The sequence below is a fragment of the Hippocampus zosterae genome, unplaced genomic scaffold (genome assembly GCF_025434085.1).
Source record: "Hippocampus zosterae strain Florida unplaced genomic scaffold, ASM2543408v3 HiC_scaffold_382, whole genome shotgun sequence".
Classification (NCBI taxonomy): Eukaryota; Metazoa; Chordata; class Actinopteri; order Syngnathiformes; family Syngnathidae; genus Hippocampus; species Hippocampus zosterae.
The window spans coordinates 1-16,245 of NW_026262919.1; the positions used below are offsets into that span (position 1 = coordinate 1).

Below are 16,245 nucleotides of genomic sequence, written 5' to 3' on the forward strand. Positions count from 1 at the left end.
CAACATAGGGCCTGCTCCCGTCTTCTACGAGTACAGCAAGGAGCAGTGGCTTATGGTTTCACGAAGGACTACCTAATCCAAGGGTTTGAGAGCAGTCAGCCTCGCCTGCAGTCGAAGGAGCTGCTCACCTCGAATCTACATACTCAGTGATCGGTCTCGAGAGAGGGTGGTCAACCAACAGTCAGCGCCAACACTTCGAAGTACTCAGGAAATAAATGGTCGATGAGACGGTAGCCTGGGGCTTATGATGTATGAAACTGCAGGTCACCAAGGGCGTGGTGTTTGGAAGGAGAAGGGTATCAGAGTGGAGTTGACCGCACGAGTCAGGACAAAAGCCATATCGGGCCAGGTAGTTACGACCAAGCCGGAAGCAAGACCAAAATGCTAGCGATCCCCACATTTCCCAAAAAACCCTTCCACGGACGAGACCTTTTCCCCTAATCCTCTTCCAAGCAGGGCCCAAGCTTCTAGCCAACCACCCTCACAAGAAGACTACCACATGTTTCAAAAACCTGTGGGTTTAAATGACAATAAAATTAATCCTACATAAACAACTTTTACGACCCTTTTTTCTGAAAGATGTTTCCATATGGCTCTTACTCACGGCCATGCAGGAGGCTCGCAGACGCAGCGGCCCATCTTCATTGCCTGCGGAGTAGTCGATCCGCAGGGCCGGCAGGTACGAAAACCTGCAGCACACGAAAGCTTTCAAGAGAACAGTAGCGGACCAACGAGCGGATTAACTCAGAAAGGAGCTACAGGAAAAGCATGAAATCACTGTCTCGGCCGTACTCGGCCTCACACCCTTCTTGGCCATCTTTCTGCCCTGCCTCCGCAGGTGGAAGCCGTGTTTTATCTTCCACAGCTCTTTGGGTTTGGTCCTCTCCTGGTTTTGAAGGGTCCGGGTCCAGGTCGGTCACCTTATTCTTTTCAAGCTTTTGGTGAATGCTCTGGATCTAGTCTTGCAAGGCTTGTTCTTCTGAGGGATTCTCTGCAAAGTGGTATCGCAAGTCTTTGCTCTTCAAAAGCTTTTTCTTGAGGTCCAATTCCATGACCGTTTTCAAGACTTTAGACAGGCTGTAGAAAGGTCCCGAGTGCGGTATAGAAAGACATCGATTTCAGAACTGGTGGTCATGGGAAATTCTTTGTTGCTGTTTTTAAAGAACACTTTTCTCGCTTGATGATTCTTTCAAGTTGGTATCCAGTCGTTAGTAGAGCTGCAGATAGTCCTGCACCACAGAAACGTCCATCACCAGGATGTTCGAGATCCTTGAGAGTTCGAGGCCGCCCTTCTTGGCAATCTTGCGATGTCGGGCCCGCATGTCCTTGAGGTCCTCGAAGACCTGGGTCGTAGAGATGAAAAGGCTGCAGGAGCCAGTATTGAGGTCGAAATGGCGTAGTACTTGACATTCTGGGGGTTGCTGTGATTGTACAGCTGCAGCTGGGTGACCCCGATCCTGCGGAGGAAAGGTCTACAAACTTGCTGAGCTAGTCCCCGAAGAGGTAGTATTGAGCGAAGGGCGTTGGCCTGCTGAATGTGCTCAGTATCCTCTGCCTCGAAGGTGGTCCAATTGGCCTAATCGAAGTTGGCGTCGATGGCTACAATGTACGGCACTTTCCATTCCCCAACCATCCTCGCCTCCTTCTCCCACCCAAAACATCCGATCAGCCCAACGCACTCCCCCACCAACCCGCCTATCTTTCCCTTCAAAATTTTCATACCGCACCACCGTGTCCCAAGTCCCGACAGCAACCAGACTTTCACACCCGCGAAATCGAACTCCTTGATGGCATTGAGATTGACCACCTGCAGGAGGGAATGGCTTCACTGGGTCAGCTGGGTGAACTGCTGGGAGTGAGATTTTGATGAGGTGGCGAACAGAGAAGGGGTGCAGGGTTTTGCCAGCAGGCTAAGCAGATTTCAGCTGCACCTTTTGAGCAGATTCGCACAAGAGCTGTTCCTGAAGAGGTTGCAGACTATCGATCCCGGCAGCTCGTCCCACCTGAAGTGAAAGGGAACCGTATGTCATCCTTTCGAGCGCTACATGAAATCAACAACTAGATCTATCAGAAGCTGTTCTATGATGTGCTCAGCACCTAAAACAGGTTATGACCGATTCGATCAAATCAGACCTCAACGCCGTTGTATCTGAACTACCTGCAAAACACGAGCATCGATTATCTCTTCCAAGACTTGATCAAGAATGCCATGCCCATTTCATAGCGACTTGGCATGATGACCGGGTTTTTATGAAGCTCATTTACTATTGTCAGGGAGGAAGCCGACTTTTGATATCTTCTATTCGCTGTGGTGTGATTTAAAACCATTCTGAAACAATGGTGATCACGGTCATAACTTCGTCAAGGGACACAAACACTATCCCCACTTATCCGCTTCTTGGAGTATTCCAGCCAATCAGGCACCTTCTCGGGCACCAGACTATTCATTTAGCTCCCTACCAACGGCTGCGAATTACTCATTTTTGGCCGTGCTCGGAACGTCTTTGTTGAGGAGGGTGACCGATCCTCAAGTGCATTTTCCGCAAAAGAAGTAGGGCTGGCTCAAGGGATGGATGCGCCCAGATAGACCTTTCTAGAACATACTCAGATCTTTGGCCTGGATATAAAGGCAGACCACAGTCCATCCACAATTAATTATTATGATCCGCATCATGGTGCGCCTCGCCCGCAAGTTCGGGGCGCAATCCGCGGTCAACAAGGACTGCGCGGTCATCAAGGACCGTGCCAGGGTTGCAGCCCACGTGATCAAGTACCTGTCCTCGATCAACCACCTCGCCAAGACCAATTTCATACCGGACAGGCCTTCACCAGGCACGGACGACGGGTCGATCTCCCTCACCAAGAACATCCTCCGAGAGGTGGAGAGCCTCAGCCCCAACCCGAGGTCCTCCAGGACTTTTATCGAATGTTCGACCCTCGGGGCGGAGTGGCGCTCCCAGCGTATCTGAAGAGGCAGGATCGGATCAAGCATGCCTCCAAAGACGAGATGTTCACCTTCTGCCCGAACCGAGTGGTGACTCCGTTGGTCTTCAGCCAGATGATTTATTCAGACATAAAGACCCTCTTCTACGGGCAGGCAGGTATCTCGAAGACGGTGTCCCTGGTCCTCTACTGCTACCTGTCCCGGATGATCACGGACTACGACCTGGACAGCGATGATCGTCAGTACCTGCGCATCCCCAGGGCCCTCTACCTCAGCTACGTGTCAGAAGGATCGCCGGAGGCTAAAGTCAACTAACTGATGCTCGGGCAGTCTTTCGCGAAGGACAACGAGGCCTGGTATAAACAGCTCAAAGCTTTAGAAGTACCGGGGGCTGGGTGATCGTGGACCAGTTCAACAGCCTGGCCGACCGAGTTCTCACGTACAACAAGAGTCGCAGAAGGATTCAGGAAATTTATGGCCAGGTCATGCATCTGTTGAAATAGCTAAGAACACAGAGCGTAGAATTAAAGGCGGAGACGCAGCGGAAGATCAGTGATCTCTAATTGGAATAACAAGTGTTAAAGAACAACATTCAGAACTCGTAAGGCATTCTGACCGCAGAGATGAAGAGCTGGGTCTTTCACGCCAAGCAAAGTAATTTCAGGCTGTTTCTGAACTGCCCCTCCAAAGTGCAGCAGTCTGTCATCGGACGAGGATACTAATTCTAAAAGGGCTTCGACTTGGACCACCACACTCCGATGAACAGGCACAGCGCCAGGACTGTCAACCCGGCCCAAAAGGAGGCGGTCTACGCGGAGTTCATCAGGATCGCCGCCTTCGAGCTGCGCCGTCAGGCTGACGTTCAGTTCGCAGCCGCGATCGACCAGGCGGAGAAGGATGAGCTCGAAGATCATTCGAAAGGGGGCAAACTGAACTACGAGGAATGCTGCCTGCTTCTGACCCACCTTTCGATTCGCGGGGCCGTGAAGTAGTTGAAAACTTCGATCAAAACTGACCAGGATTCCCGGCCGGTCCTAAAGAACGTCCTTTCTAAAGCGATCGACCGCGAGCTCAAGACGAGGAAGGAAAAGATGATGTTTTTCGTCCAGGAGCTCTGGGACAAAAAGGAGGATGGCCTGACCATGCTGAGCAAGCTCCACAGCGACGCGCTCGAGATCAGTCCCTCGTAGTTTGCGAGCCGTGGCATCGAAATCAAGGAGGACGATTGGAGGGAAATCGAGAGATATAAGCGATTCATAGATGATGACCTGTTCGACCTGTAGAAAGGGCCCGGCGAAAGGCTCTTCCTGAGGAGCGTCCTGCCGAAGGAGGCCTTCCTCGAGGCCTACGAATACGTGATCGACAGGCTGTTCGACCAGAGCTACGTGGACTTCGACAAGATCAAATGGTACGTGAACTAGCCTGCCCTCGACACCATGATCGAGAGGGCCATCCTGCGCAGCCTGCAAGAAGACAAATCTCGGATCCAACTCAAGGATGCAGCTTCCAAGAAGCACAGTCTATTTCTTTCCTCAGACCGCCTTACCTTCCTCCACTTCAACTGCCGGAAGGATCAAAGCGGCAAGTAGATCACCTGGGCCGAGCGCTTCAAAAAGTTCATCGATATGAAAGTTGGTAATTATTTGGGCACCCCGATCAAAGCCAGTAAGGCAAAAGCAGGCTCGATAAGCTAGGAACCCTCAGAGAACAGTAAGTCCATCGACCTGCTGATCATGCAGAATTTACCACCGACTTATCATATGAGGACCATCGACATCACGGTGAGCAAGAACCAGACCCAGTCGAAGTGGGACCGAGCCAAAAACTCATGGAAAAGTAGATGAACAAGAATATCTAAGGGATGGCAGAGTGGCACCACTACGTGATCAGCGGAAACGAATAGGGCGCACTGAAGCCGATGGAGCTGGTACCCATTTCATAGGCGCCGCAAGTCAAGTGCTACCTGCACGAGCTCAGCCTGCACAGCGTCTTCGACAGCAAGTTCCTCGACGACGGCTAGTCGAGTCACCGGCGAGTGCTGCGTCAATTCCTCGAGCACATGAAATGAAGATCCATAAAATCGATTTGCGAAGGAGGGTAAAATGATACACTTTCGATAGAGAATGTCATCCTTCGTGCAGGGGCCATGCTAATCTCTCTGTAGCGTTCCAATTTGGATGATGCCCCGAGAGAACACCGTCCTGGCCCACAGGCCACCAAGCCCCCCAGCAATTCCCCCCGCCCGCAATTAAGGACCATCAATTTAAATTTTAACAATTTCTTTTTGATCAACTTTTGTTAAATCGAATGTAATTTTTAAAACAGAAATATTTTATGGGCCTAAGTCAACCACTCACCGCATGGCAAGGGTCACATACGAGGAGATTAGATTTCGCCTCGAGGCTTATTGAAGAAAATCAGTCTGCAAACACTTCCCTGCAATCCATTTTTAGTTTGCCAATAAATCAGTGTCCTAAAATTGATGCCCTACAAGATGACTGCCAACTATAGATAGCAAACCCGCAAAGATCATAGAGACATTCACAGGGAAACCAATTAAATATTAGAGAATATGATTATTATAATATGAAGAGCTCAGATAGACAAAAATTCATCGATAAGCTTGGCGCTCTTCTACAGGTGACAGGCCTCATCAGGAACTTACTGAGCAGGGGTCTGTTTAGTGGGTTGAGCCCGGCCTCTGCTTCTGCATACAGGATCGATATGCATTGATAGCAGCGCTACCCTCATACTTCCGACACTCTCGCTACAGCTCTTTCATCCGGCAACTCAACCTCTACGGGTACAGACGCTGCAGGAAGTCAGATGCCATCTGCTAACCACCTGGTCCCTTGTAGCCTGGAAGACTAGTTCTAAAAACAATCAGAACGAGAGACTTCGATCGTTGTTTCTTAGATTCAAGAAACTCATACCCTGGGGATCTTGATATTTTATTCGGCACTTGAGAACAATTTTAATATTATTTTTTAAGCCAGCTATATGCGTTATTTCAATTTAATCGCTATATATTTAAATTAATCAGGAGTGTGGAAGGGAAGGAGACCCGACCAGAGAACTGAGGACGACCCACACAAATTCGCTCTGATTGACTTATTATTATTATTATTTTAATTAATGATAGGAATAATTATGGGAACGGAAGAAGTTACATTTGGGCATTAAATACATTTAATTACGATTTACTGAATTTAACCGACAGCAGTTTTAGAGCGAGGCCCAAGTTACTTTTCATTAATAATAATTCAAGTTGAATTACCACCATGAAGGCCATTTCTACCTGATTCGCCGATGTTGATCTTCCCCGATTTCTTCATCCTCTAAGCTTATGATCGTCAACAGTGGCCAGTTTGCCTCGAGCAGAGCCGTCACTCCGTGCTAATCAATTTAGTTGAACTGCAAGGAAATCTCGCCAGTGCAGCCGCCCCCTCAGACGCGATATCGTTTTGCTCTACGCTTATGCTCGTCAGGAAAGGCCAGTACGCCCTTGCCAATGCCTTTGCTCCCACGGTCTAAATTCGGTTTTGGTTTAGATTAATGTCGGTCAGGCAAGGCCAGTTCGCCTGTGCTAGGAATGCTGCTCCTCTAGGCCCGAACTTACAAAGTACAAGTCTGGCCTTATTTAAATAAGGCCAGTCTGCCCCTGCCAAGGCTGCTGCTCCCGCGTCGCCTATCTTGTTAGAAGAAAAGTCGATAACTGTGAGGTATGGCCATTTACCCTGGGCAAGGACACGCATGCCGTCCGGTCCGAAGCCGTTTTTAGACAGTTAAAGACAAGTCAGTCGCTCCCAGTTGGCCGTTACGGCTTACTTCACTCCCTCCGTTCCACATTCGATGATCGACAGATCAAGTGACATTAAGGTAGGCCAATATGCCCTTCCCAAGTGCTTGACCCCCAAGGCACCGATCTTGTTGAAACCGAGGTCAATATACTTCAGCACAGGAAATTCTCCTAAAGTCAAAATGCTAGCCCCTCGCTCTGTGAATTTGTTGCTCTTTAATCTCAATTCTATCAAAGCTGGCCAGCGGCCTTTGACCAGCACCTTTATTCCGGAGTCTCCCATAAAACAGCGAAACAGATTCAGCATTCGCAAGTTCAGGAGAATAGTGGAGGATAGGACGCGGTGAATATTGTTCGATTCCGGTTCGGTTCTGATTGTTCTAACGCGCTCGTAATCTCGGAATAGCTAGCGAACAGTGGCCTAGTCGATTAAAGTGTCGAAGTAAAGATCCTCAGGCTTTTCCTGTTTACGCTCGATTTTCGAGTCTCTGGACGGGAAAATTTGCAATCGACTCAAACACTTTTAGAGCCACTTGATGCCGCGCATGGAATCCAACGTCCTTTTGATCATGTATTCGTCGAAGCTCAATGCTCGATCTGCGCTCACTTGCAAGCCTGACACGAGCAGATTGCCTGCACTGTCCAGGCACCAGACTGCAGTCCCTTCTATAAAAAATGAAGAGTCTAGCCTAAATTCCTTTGAAAATGGGTAAAACTAAGCATTTCCGACCTGATACTTAAAAGATCTCCGATCGGGTGTCCTTTTTAGTGCCAGGACCTTGTAATCACCTCCAAGCTAAACCGAAGACAGCTCAGCGTGGAAGGGAAACTCCACATCCAACTCCACAAAGGCGAAGTTGAAACAACTAGATTGGCGGAAGCGCTTTGGTATCCAGTGGTTGACTATTTAAGCGAATCCCAGAGCAGTTTCGCAGGACAGTCTTGAGCGAAGTAGGTTGGTTGCTTAGTCGTAAAGATTACTTGCGCAGGTCAGCAATATGCGGGGAGCAATCAAAATGCCTGCCCCCGTGTGGATCGTTCCTCTGAAATTCGATGTCAGCAGGCAGAATGCAGATTCGGGCCATGGCATTTTGTTTTCTGCATGCCGCTACGGCCTTTTGCTAAAAGGTAGTCTTATCGGGCCGTTTATGTATAACTCAAATTCACTTTTCATTAATTAATGAGATACTGAGATATCTGTAGCATAATTAATGCACATCAACTGCAATCGTCATGTACCTCGATTACCTCTCACAGATTTGATTCTTGTTCATCGGTAAACCCCAATTTATGTATCATGATTGCTATAAAAAGATTATAATTAGTTAGTATAAACATTTCCTTTTAGTTGACAAAATGGCGACAAAACGACATATTTAGCTAATAACAATAAAATTGGCTAATAAAAGGTATCAAAATGTGGCAGAAAAGCAAACTAATCTGTCCTTCAATTTCTTTTAATTAACCCAAATGAGTGATCGAAGAGCAATAAAAGCGGTTATGATATCAAAAGAATAAATCTTAGTAAAGGGCCTCAATAAATAATAGCTGGGATACCTAACAAGAATAAATTTATAATTAAAGATAATTAATAATAATGAGCAAAGACAGTTAGTACTGGCGCATGCGGTGTCTGACTGCGGAGAGCACTGTCGTGCGGTTAGAGGATCAGCTCAGGAGTTTGTCCTCCCGCCAGCAGCAGGCCGAAGACCTGGAGTTCAAGGTGAGCCAGGTCCTAAAACACAACACTGAGCTTCTGCACTAAAATGCAGAGCTGTCAGCTCGCTACAACCAGCAGAGCTCTGAGCTTGACAGGTTGGAGGCGCTGGCCCGCAGCCGGGAGCTGAGTGCTCGGGAAGGACGTGCGCTGGAGGAGGCTGCCAAAAGATAGCGAATGAGGATTGATTTGGAAGGCGGAGTCGAGCTCAGAGACGCCTAGGTGCAGCGGCTCGTGGCTGAAGTCAACCGACTGCAGCACGAGGTCCAAGAGGTCGAGAACCTGAAGAATATCGAGATAAACAACCTGCGGGCGCGGTTCGAGCTGGAGGGCCGCGAGCAGGCAGGCGTTGCCCAGAAGGACAAGCACCGAGGCATGGACGCCATGGACTCCCAAGTGCGAAAGCTTAAGGAAGTGATAGAACTAAAGAACCATGAGCTAGAGCAGAACGCTCATGCTCACAAGCTGGAGACGGAGCGGCTGACCGAGGAGATCGTCTTCCTGAACAACACGCTGAGCCACCGGGACATGATGCACCGCATTGAAGTCGATGAGCTCAAGGTCAAGCTTGAAAGCCAGATCGAGCTGGGCAAGAAGTAGGTGGCCCACCGCCTTGAGAAAGAGAAGAACACTCTTGACAAGGAGGTCTGCAGGCTCAAGAAGGAGCTGGCCTCCAAGGGCCTTGAGGTGGAGCACCTGCAGACCCGCATCGACACCAGCCAGGCAGAGGGCGGCAACGAAATCAAGAAGCTGCGGATGGAGAAGGACAAGCTTCGGCACGAAATGCAGAAAACGATGGCTCGAGGGGTCGAGCGCCTTGAACGGCAGATCGAGCAAGAGCGCAAAGAGGCCGGCCACGAGGTTGCCCGCCTGGCTCACGAATTCGAGATCAAGGAAACCGCCTTCGAAAAGGAAAAGAAGGTGCTCAGTAAAGCCATTGATGAGCTGAGCGACGAACTTGTCCGGGTGCGCAACCAGGCCCGTGCCACACGGGAAGGGGCCACCAAGGACCTGACCAATTTCCGAGGCAGCCTGACTCTGGCCGAAAATAGCCTTGAGCAGGCGGCTCGGGCACATGAGCTCGAGGTCAGCTTCCTGAACGCCAAGCACGCGGAGCTGAAGGAAGCAGACCTCGTCAGCCTGGGCAGCCACCTGAAGAACGAGGTTGAGGGTCTGACTGCCACACTGGAGCAACGAGAGAGACAGTGCCACGAGCTGGGGGAGCAAGTGGTGCGATAGATCCGGGTGAGGATCTCAATGCGGCAGGAATACGAGCTGGCCCTGGCGCAACTGCGCAAGGAGAAGACCTAGCTGCGGATGATGATGCGCACGCTCAAGCAGGAGATGAAGCAGGAGGCGGCCAACATCCGGTCCAAGATGGAGCTGGGGTCGATGGCCATCATCAGCGAGTCCGAGGTCAACAAGAAGAGCCTGTTCTTTTTGGAGCAGGAGCGCAACAAGATGCAGGGAATCATCAATGCCAAGGACCGTGAGATCCAGCAGCTTGAGGAGAGGGCAGCCACGCAGAAGCATAACTTCCAGGCTTAGCTTGAGCGGCTGGCGACACGCGTCCATGAGAAGGAGCGCATCCTTAAGGAATTCGAGACCGAACGTGAGCGTGACGAAAGAGCCAAGGACATCGAGCTGGCCACCACCGTGACCCTGCACGAGAACAAGCAGACAGACTTGTAGGCCCAGATAGACGAGCTGAAAGACACCATGGAGGGGCTGAAGGAGACCATCACCAAGCTGGAGACTGAACTGCTATAAAGCGAAAGGACACTACAGTAGACGATGCACCTCAAGGAGGCAGTCGAGGAGGAGCTGGCCATGAAGAACGGGCAGTTCGAGGAGATCAACATCGAGCTCAATGCGAACGTCACCAATGAGCAGGAGAAGAAGAAGGTGGAATATTCGAAGGCCGAGTCGAACTTGCGCGGCTACTTTGAGGAGAAGGTCAGAGTGCTTGAGAAGGACAAGCTCGACCTGGACGATCGGTACCACGCCGTGGCCAACGAAAACAGCAGGCTTAAGGGGCTGAATCATTCTCTGGAGCTGCGCATCGAGGAGCTGCTCGACAGGACACGGGCCCTCCAGCAGCTCTAGAAGAAGATCATCACCCTCGGAATCGACCGCGAGCCGTTGACCGGCATCGAAAACGCCCTGAACCAACCCCCAACCCCAACCCCAACCCCAACCCCAACCCCAACCCCAACCCCAACCCCAACCCCAACCCCAACCCCAACCCCAACCCCAACCCCAACCCCAACCCCAACCCCAACCCCAACCCCAACCCCAACCCCCAACCCCAACCCCAACCCCAACCCAACCCAACCCCAACCCCAACCCCTACGCTTGACCACCGTGTTTTTGCGGAGGACCATACAAATTTGATGCAGGTAAAGGTAGATCCGCTCGTACTTGGCTGGCAGACTGCTAACCGAGTATTGCCGGACCCGCCCTTTCGCACTCACTGTTATCTCTGATCCCTTCACCTGGATGGTCTGTCCTGAATGAAGGTCTTTGCGGATACCACCGTCCTCAGTGATCTCGATTTCGCCTTGCGCTGTCTCATGCTTTTAGGCGGGCAGTCCGCGGGTGTTTATCTGGGGTAGGTTCTGGCAGAAGGCTGGCCGCATATCTGAGGACTGATTTTACTTTCCTCTCGAGGCCGCGCGGGACGGACCTAAAGAATGCCTGACCTTTTTGGTCTCAGCTCTGGGCTACTTTCCAAGAGGAATGCTGAACCGCTGGTTGCTGGGGTCACAGCCAAGGCGCTCAGTAGCTGACCCCTAAAAGAACTCATGGCCAAGCACACCTTTGATCGTGAGTCGGTCTTTCGGGTCTTTTCTGAGCAGTCCTACCAAGAGGCTTTTAGCCTCTGGGGATAGACCGTCAGGTATTTCTATTTTCTCGGAAGGCAGCTTTTCCTTGGCTTAGCGGTAGGACATGTAGCGGGTGGGCAGCCGCCCCACCAGCAACAGGTAGGCCACGCAGCCGAGCGAGTAGATGTCCGCGGATTGCCCGTAGCCCTGGTGCGCCAGCACCTCAGGGGCGATGCAATTCAGAGTCCCGCAAAAGCTGTTGACCATCGCCTCCTTGTTGGCCATGAGCTAGGCGAACCCAAAGTCACCTATTTTCTGGTGAGGCCTTTACGATATCATGAGAAGAGTCGAGCATGATGTTCTGGGGTTTAATGTCGCGATGAATGATGTCCTGGACGTGGATCGAGTGAAGTCCTTTTTGAGATCTGGTTGAGCAGTCGCTTGGCCTCGGCCTAGGGCACCCTCGGTCGGTTCGCCTGGTAGGCCTTGAGGTCCATCTGGCAGAGCTCAAGAACCATGTAGCAGTTCTCACTGTCATCGAAGGTGCTGACCACTCGGACCACGTGCCGACAGGCCGCCCTTTTCTGTAGCTCTGCTTCCTGCTGCACTCTCGCTGCATGCTTCTTTTCGATGACCTTGAGGCGAAGAACTCTAGCGTCCGTAGACACTGGATGCGGTAGACCATACCCGAAGAGCCCCTGTTGAGAGGCTCCAGGAGCTTGTACTTGCCAAAGTTGTTGACAGTGGAGCGGACTGACTCGGTGAGCCCGGCAGACTCGGTGCTCATTTGAATTCAAACGCAAATTCAGGGGCATCATCTTCTGACCAGGGACTCCAGACAGTTCTTGAGACAGGTCCTGCCGTAGGGGATGTAGCTGGCCACGTACCAGATGTATGCTCCCACCTGCACCACCAGGCAGACGAACACCAGCAGGGCGCTCTGCAGGAACAGTGCGCTTACGAAGGTGCAAGTCAGCGCCCCCAAGAACACCAGCGAGCAGACTCTGCGGTCCTAGTCCATCATGTTCTGCAGCTGGGTCTTAAAGCCCATTAGAAAGCCAGTGCCACAGAGCGAGAGCACGTTCCCGATCGAGTATGCCAGGGCGAACTTTGTAGGACTGCCGGTAGCCCACCCCGATGATAGAGCCGAAGCTGAGCAGCTGGATCAGGTAGCCGAGGGCCGTGCAGACAGCGAATCCGATCAAACGCTCAGTGAAGCTAAGACTGGGCAGACAGCCCTGGTCCTCAGGCTCCTCGCCGCCGAGCATGTTCTTGAGCCCGTCAATCATGGTCAGTTGTAATATCTGATGGAGCTGTACACCCGCTTCGTGGGGGCTGTTTGACTTCACCATCACCACTGACCGCTACAAGCCCCGTCCTCTACCCGCATGGTTTCTCGGGCCAGGAGGGGAGGATCCTTGAGCAGGTCAACTGGCAGCGCAACGCCGGTACATTCTATGGCACTGCTGGGGGGCTCTTCCTGGCGTACTGCTGGGGGCATTGGTTCCACATCTTTCAGAAGAGTTACCCAGTGCTGGTCAAGCGTCCCGAGTTCAAGCTGTTCTTCCAGGGCGGGATCGTGCTGGCCGGAGTGCTGCTGGGTGACTACTTTGCCACCGCAAGGCGCTACGGTGCCAAATCCAGCCACGGCTACAACTTCAACAACCGCTGGTATGCGGACAAGCAGGAGGCCATCATGGCGTTCAAGCCTTTCGACCGGATGTTCACGGACCTTGAAATCGCCAGGTTCGAGGAGCGAAGGAGCACTCCCACCAGCAGGCAGTTTCCTGCAGAAAACCGGCTTTGGGAGGACTTCGAGGGCATGAAGCACCGCATCAAGCACAACATCAGTCCCTGGCAGGACACTGCCGCCCTCGCGGTCATCATGCCGCAGATCGAGGGAAGACTGTCAAGCCATATCACCTGCTAGACCACGTCAAGGAATGACCCCCGATCTGATCATGCATCACTGTGCTGGTGCGCCAGGATTGACCCCACGCGGAGGCCATTATTCCTGAAGCCAGCACCATTTCTCGAGCAGGCCTGTTGCACCACCTCGCCACCAAGAAGCCCGCCAAGCCTGCGGCCGGCACGAGGAGCCAGGGCAAAAAGCTCTTGCTCTAGCTTTTCTTGGGCTTCTTCTTGGTGGGCGAGAACATGTTGGAGTACAGTTTTTTTCTCCTCGATGCTCTTTTCCCGCCGGTCATCCATATAGAGCCTTTTGATTTCCTTGTAGATCTACATTTCCTCGGAGGTCCAGCCGCTCCCAACCACTATCTTCATCGCTTCGTAGGCAGCTTCGAAGTCCTTGAGACCCTTGTAGGCCTGGGCTTTTCGGAAGAGGGCTTGCGATTGTTGGGACTCAGCTTCAGTGGCCTCCTCAGAGATTGCCAACGCGTACTTGTAGGACCCCATCTTCAAGTAGCACATCGAGGAGTTGTTGAGGAGGGCGATGTTTTCCTTGATGACTTCTTCCTGGATGTGCAAGGGGCCGTGTGTGAAGTAGCCGAGGTGCAGCAGCTGCGAGGCTTAGTTATAGGCCTTCACCGCCTTCTCATAATTACCGGCCTTGAAGTCGGCATTCCCTTGTTCCTTGACGGCCTTGCCCTTCATGAACTGTTATTCGTATAGGCTGCTGACTGAAGGACCTTGGGGGTTGCCGGGCTGGGCTTCAACTTTAAGTTCAGCAGCAGGAGCGGGTTCTGGAGCATCAGCGGCGGGAGAAGCAGGCTACCTTTCCTAGCTCTAAGCAGGCAGGCTCTTCTGAGAGGGTTAATCAGAATGTTCAGGAGGTAAGTCTTATTTGTGGTCATTGACGGCTCAGCCGAAGGCTCTTAAACCTGCAGAGGGGCCGAGACAGGCGACTGCTCCGCCTAGAGGGGCTGCCCAGACTCAGGGAGGTCAGCCTGCTAAGGAGGGGGCTGCCTAAGAAGGGGACGTGGTCCATGATTAAGATTATGATATGTGATTTGGTGGCAAAGTTAATTGAAGATGCAGTCGGTCCAGACTCCAGTGATGGTGCTCAACACCAACACCAAAAAGGGAGCAGGGCAACAAGGCGCAGCTGAGCAACATCCAGGCCACAAAGGTAAGTCCATATCACGATTCAGTTTTTGAATCTTTTCAAATAACCAGGCTATCGCTGAAATCGTCACCTCCACTCTGGGGCCTCAGGCCATGCTCAAAATGCTGTTGGACCCCATGGGCTCTGTCGTCATGACCAACGACGGCAACGCCATCCTCCGGGAGATCGATGTCCAGCACCCTGCCGCCAAGTCCATGATCGAGCTCGCCCCGCGCCCAGGACGAGGAGGTCGGCGATGGCACCACCTCCGTCATCATCATGACCGGATAGCTCATGAGCACGGCCCGCCCCTTCCTGGAGATGCGGCTGCACCCGACGATCATCCTGCGCTCCTACTACAAGGCCCTTGAGATCGCCAACAACACGCTCGAGGCGATCGCCAGGCCGATCGACCTGGACTCGCACGAGGCAGAGTGGGCCCTCGAGTCTTGCATCGGGACCAAGTTCTCAAGCAAGTGGGGCAAGATGATCTCTGACTTGACTCTCAAGGCTGTCCGCATTGTGATCCGGGGGTCTGAACGGAGCAAGCTCGGCCTTTAGCTCAAGCGCTATGCCAAGGTGGAGAAGATCCCGGGCGGGTCTCTGGATGACTGCGAGGTGCTGGACGGGGTGATGCTCAACAAGGACATCACGCACCCCTCCATGCGCAGGGTCATCCGCAACCCCCGAGTGGTGCTGCTGGACTGCCCCCTCGAGTACAAGAAAGGCGAGAGCCAGACCAACATGGAGATGAAGAAAGAGACTGACATGACTGACGCCCTCCAGGAGGAGATGTAGGAGATCGCCTTGATGTGCAACGACATCCTCAAGCTCAACCCTGATGTCGTCCATCACCGAAAAGGGTGTGTCCGACCTGGCCCAGCATTTCCTCCTCAAGGGCAATGTCTCCTGCATCCGGAGGGTCCGCAAGACCGATAACGTGCGAATCGCCAGGGTGACTGGGGCCAAGATCGCCTCTCGCACGGACGAACTGCAGATGAGTGATGTCGGTGCCAAGGCAGGCCTGTTTGAGATCAAGAAGATTGGCGACGAATACTTCACCTATTTCTTGGAAAGCCCTGAAGCATCGGCCTGCACCATCCTGCTGCGAGGCGCCTCCAAGGACGTGCTCAACGAGATGGAGCGCAACCTGCACGACTGCCTGGGAGCTGCTAAAAACATTTTCGCGGACTCGAGGCTGGTGCCGGGCGGCGGTGCCGCCCAGATGGCCATCGCGAACAACATCATGGAGGAGGCCGCCAAATACGAGGCACGGGGCAGATGGTGCTAAAAGCGGTGGGACACGCGATCGAAATTATCCCGAAGGGTGCTGGCCCAAAACTGCGGGGCAGACGCGGTGCGGATGATCACCGAGCTGCGGGCCAAGCACTCGGTGAAGGGCAACGAGCGATTCGGGATCAATGGCAACACCCGCGAAATCTCGGACATGGGGATCGACAACATTTGGGAGCCCATCCTCGTGACCGGGCAGGTGCTCAAGACCAGCATTGAGGCTTCCTCCATGCTGCTGCGGATTGACGATATCATCAGCGGCGTCAAGAAGCGCGAGAAGGAGCAGCCCAAGAGCAAGTACGCTCCCGAGGAGGCTGCCGAGACCTTTGGAGATGCCCGGACGGCTGATGACATCCGCAATTATTAATGCGCAGTCAGTTGCTGCAGCTGGTCGCCGCGCAGGGCCATATGTCCTCCTCAGAGCATCTATTCCCGTATCGTCCGCGAAGAGTTCGAGGCAGTCCGCTCCGTGCACGGCAGGAGGCGGGCCGCCGAGAACTGGAGGAGAGCAGGATCCGCCAGTTTATCTCCAGGAAGGCCAGTCTCGTGGAAAAACGAAAGTAGGTCATCGCTCGTATCAAGGCCGAGCGGGAGGAGCTGACG

The 16,245-nt window shown here is 52.6% G+C and overlaps 1 protein-coding gene and 1 pseudogene across 1 annotated transcript; one reads left to right on the top strand and one right to left on the bottom strand.

Moving 5' to 3' along the window:
- Positions 1 to 5,043: 5,043 nt before the first annotated feature.
- On the bottom strand, positions 5,044 to 5,140 carry LOC127595071 (uncharacterized; annotated as a pseudogene).
- Positions 5,141 to 14,276: 9,136 nt separating this feature from the next.
- LOC127595070 (T-complex protein 1 subunit gamma-like) lies at positions 14,277 to 16,009 on the top strand. The gene is given in 7 exon segments (XM_052056770.1): positions 14,277 to 14,321; positions 14,323 to 14,373; positions 14,421 to 14,579; positions 14,581 to 15,198; positions 15,200 to 15,599; positions 15,602 to 15,675; positions 15,677 to 16,009. Coding segments are annotated over 7 exon segments (1,680 nt in total).
- The last annotated feature ends 236 nt before the right edge of the window (positions 16,010 to 16,245 follow it).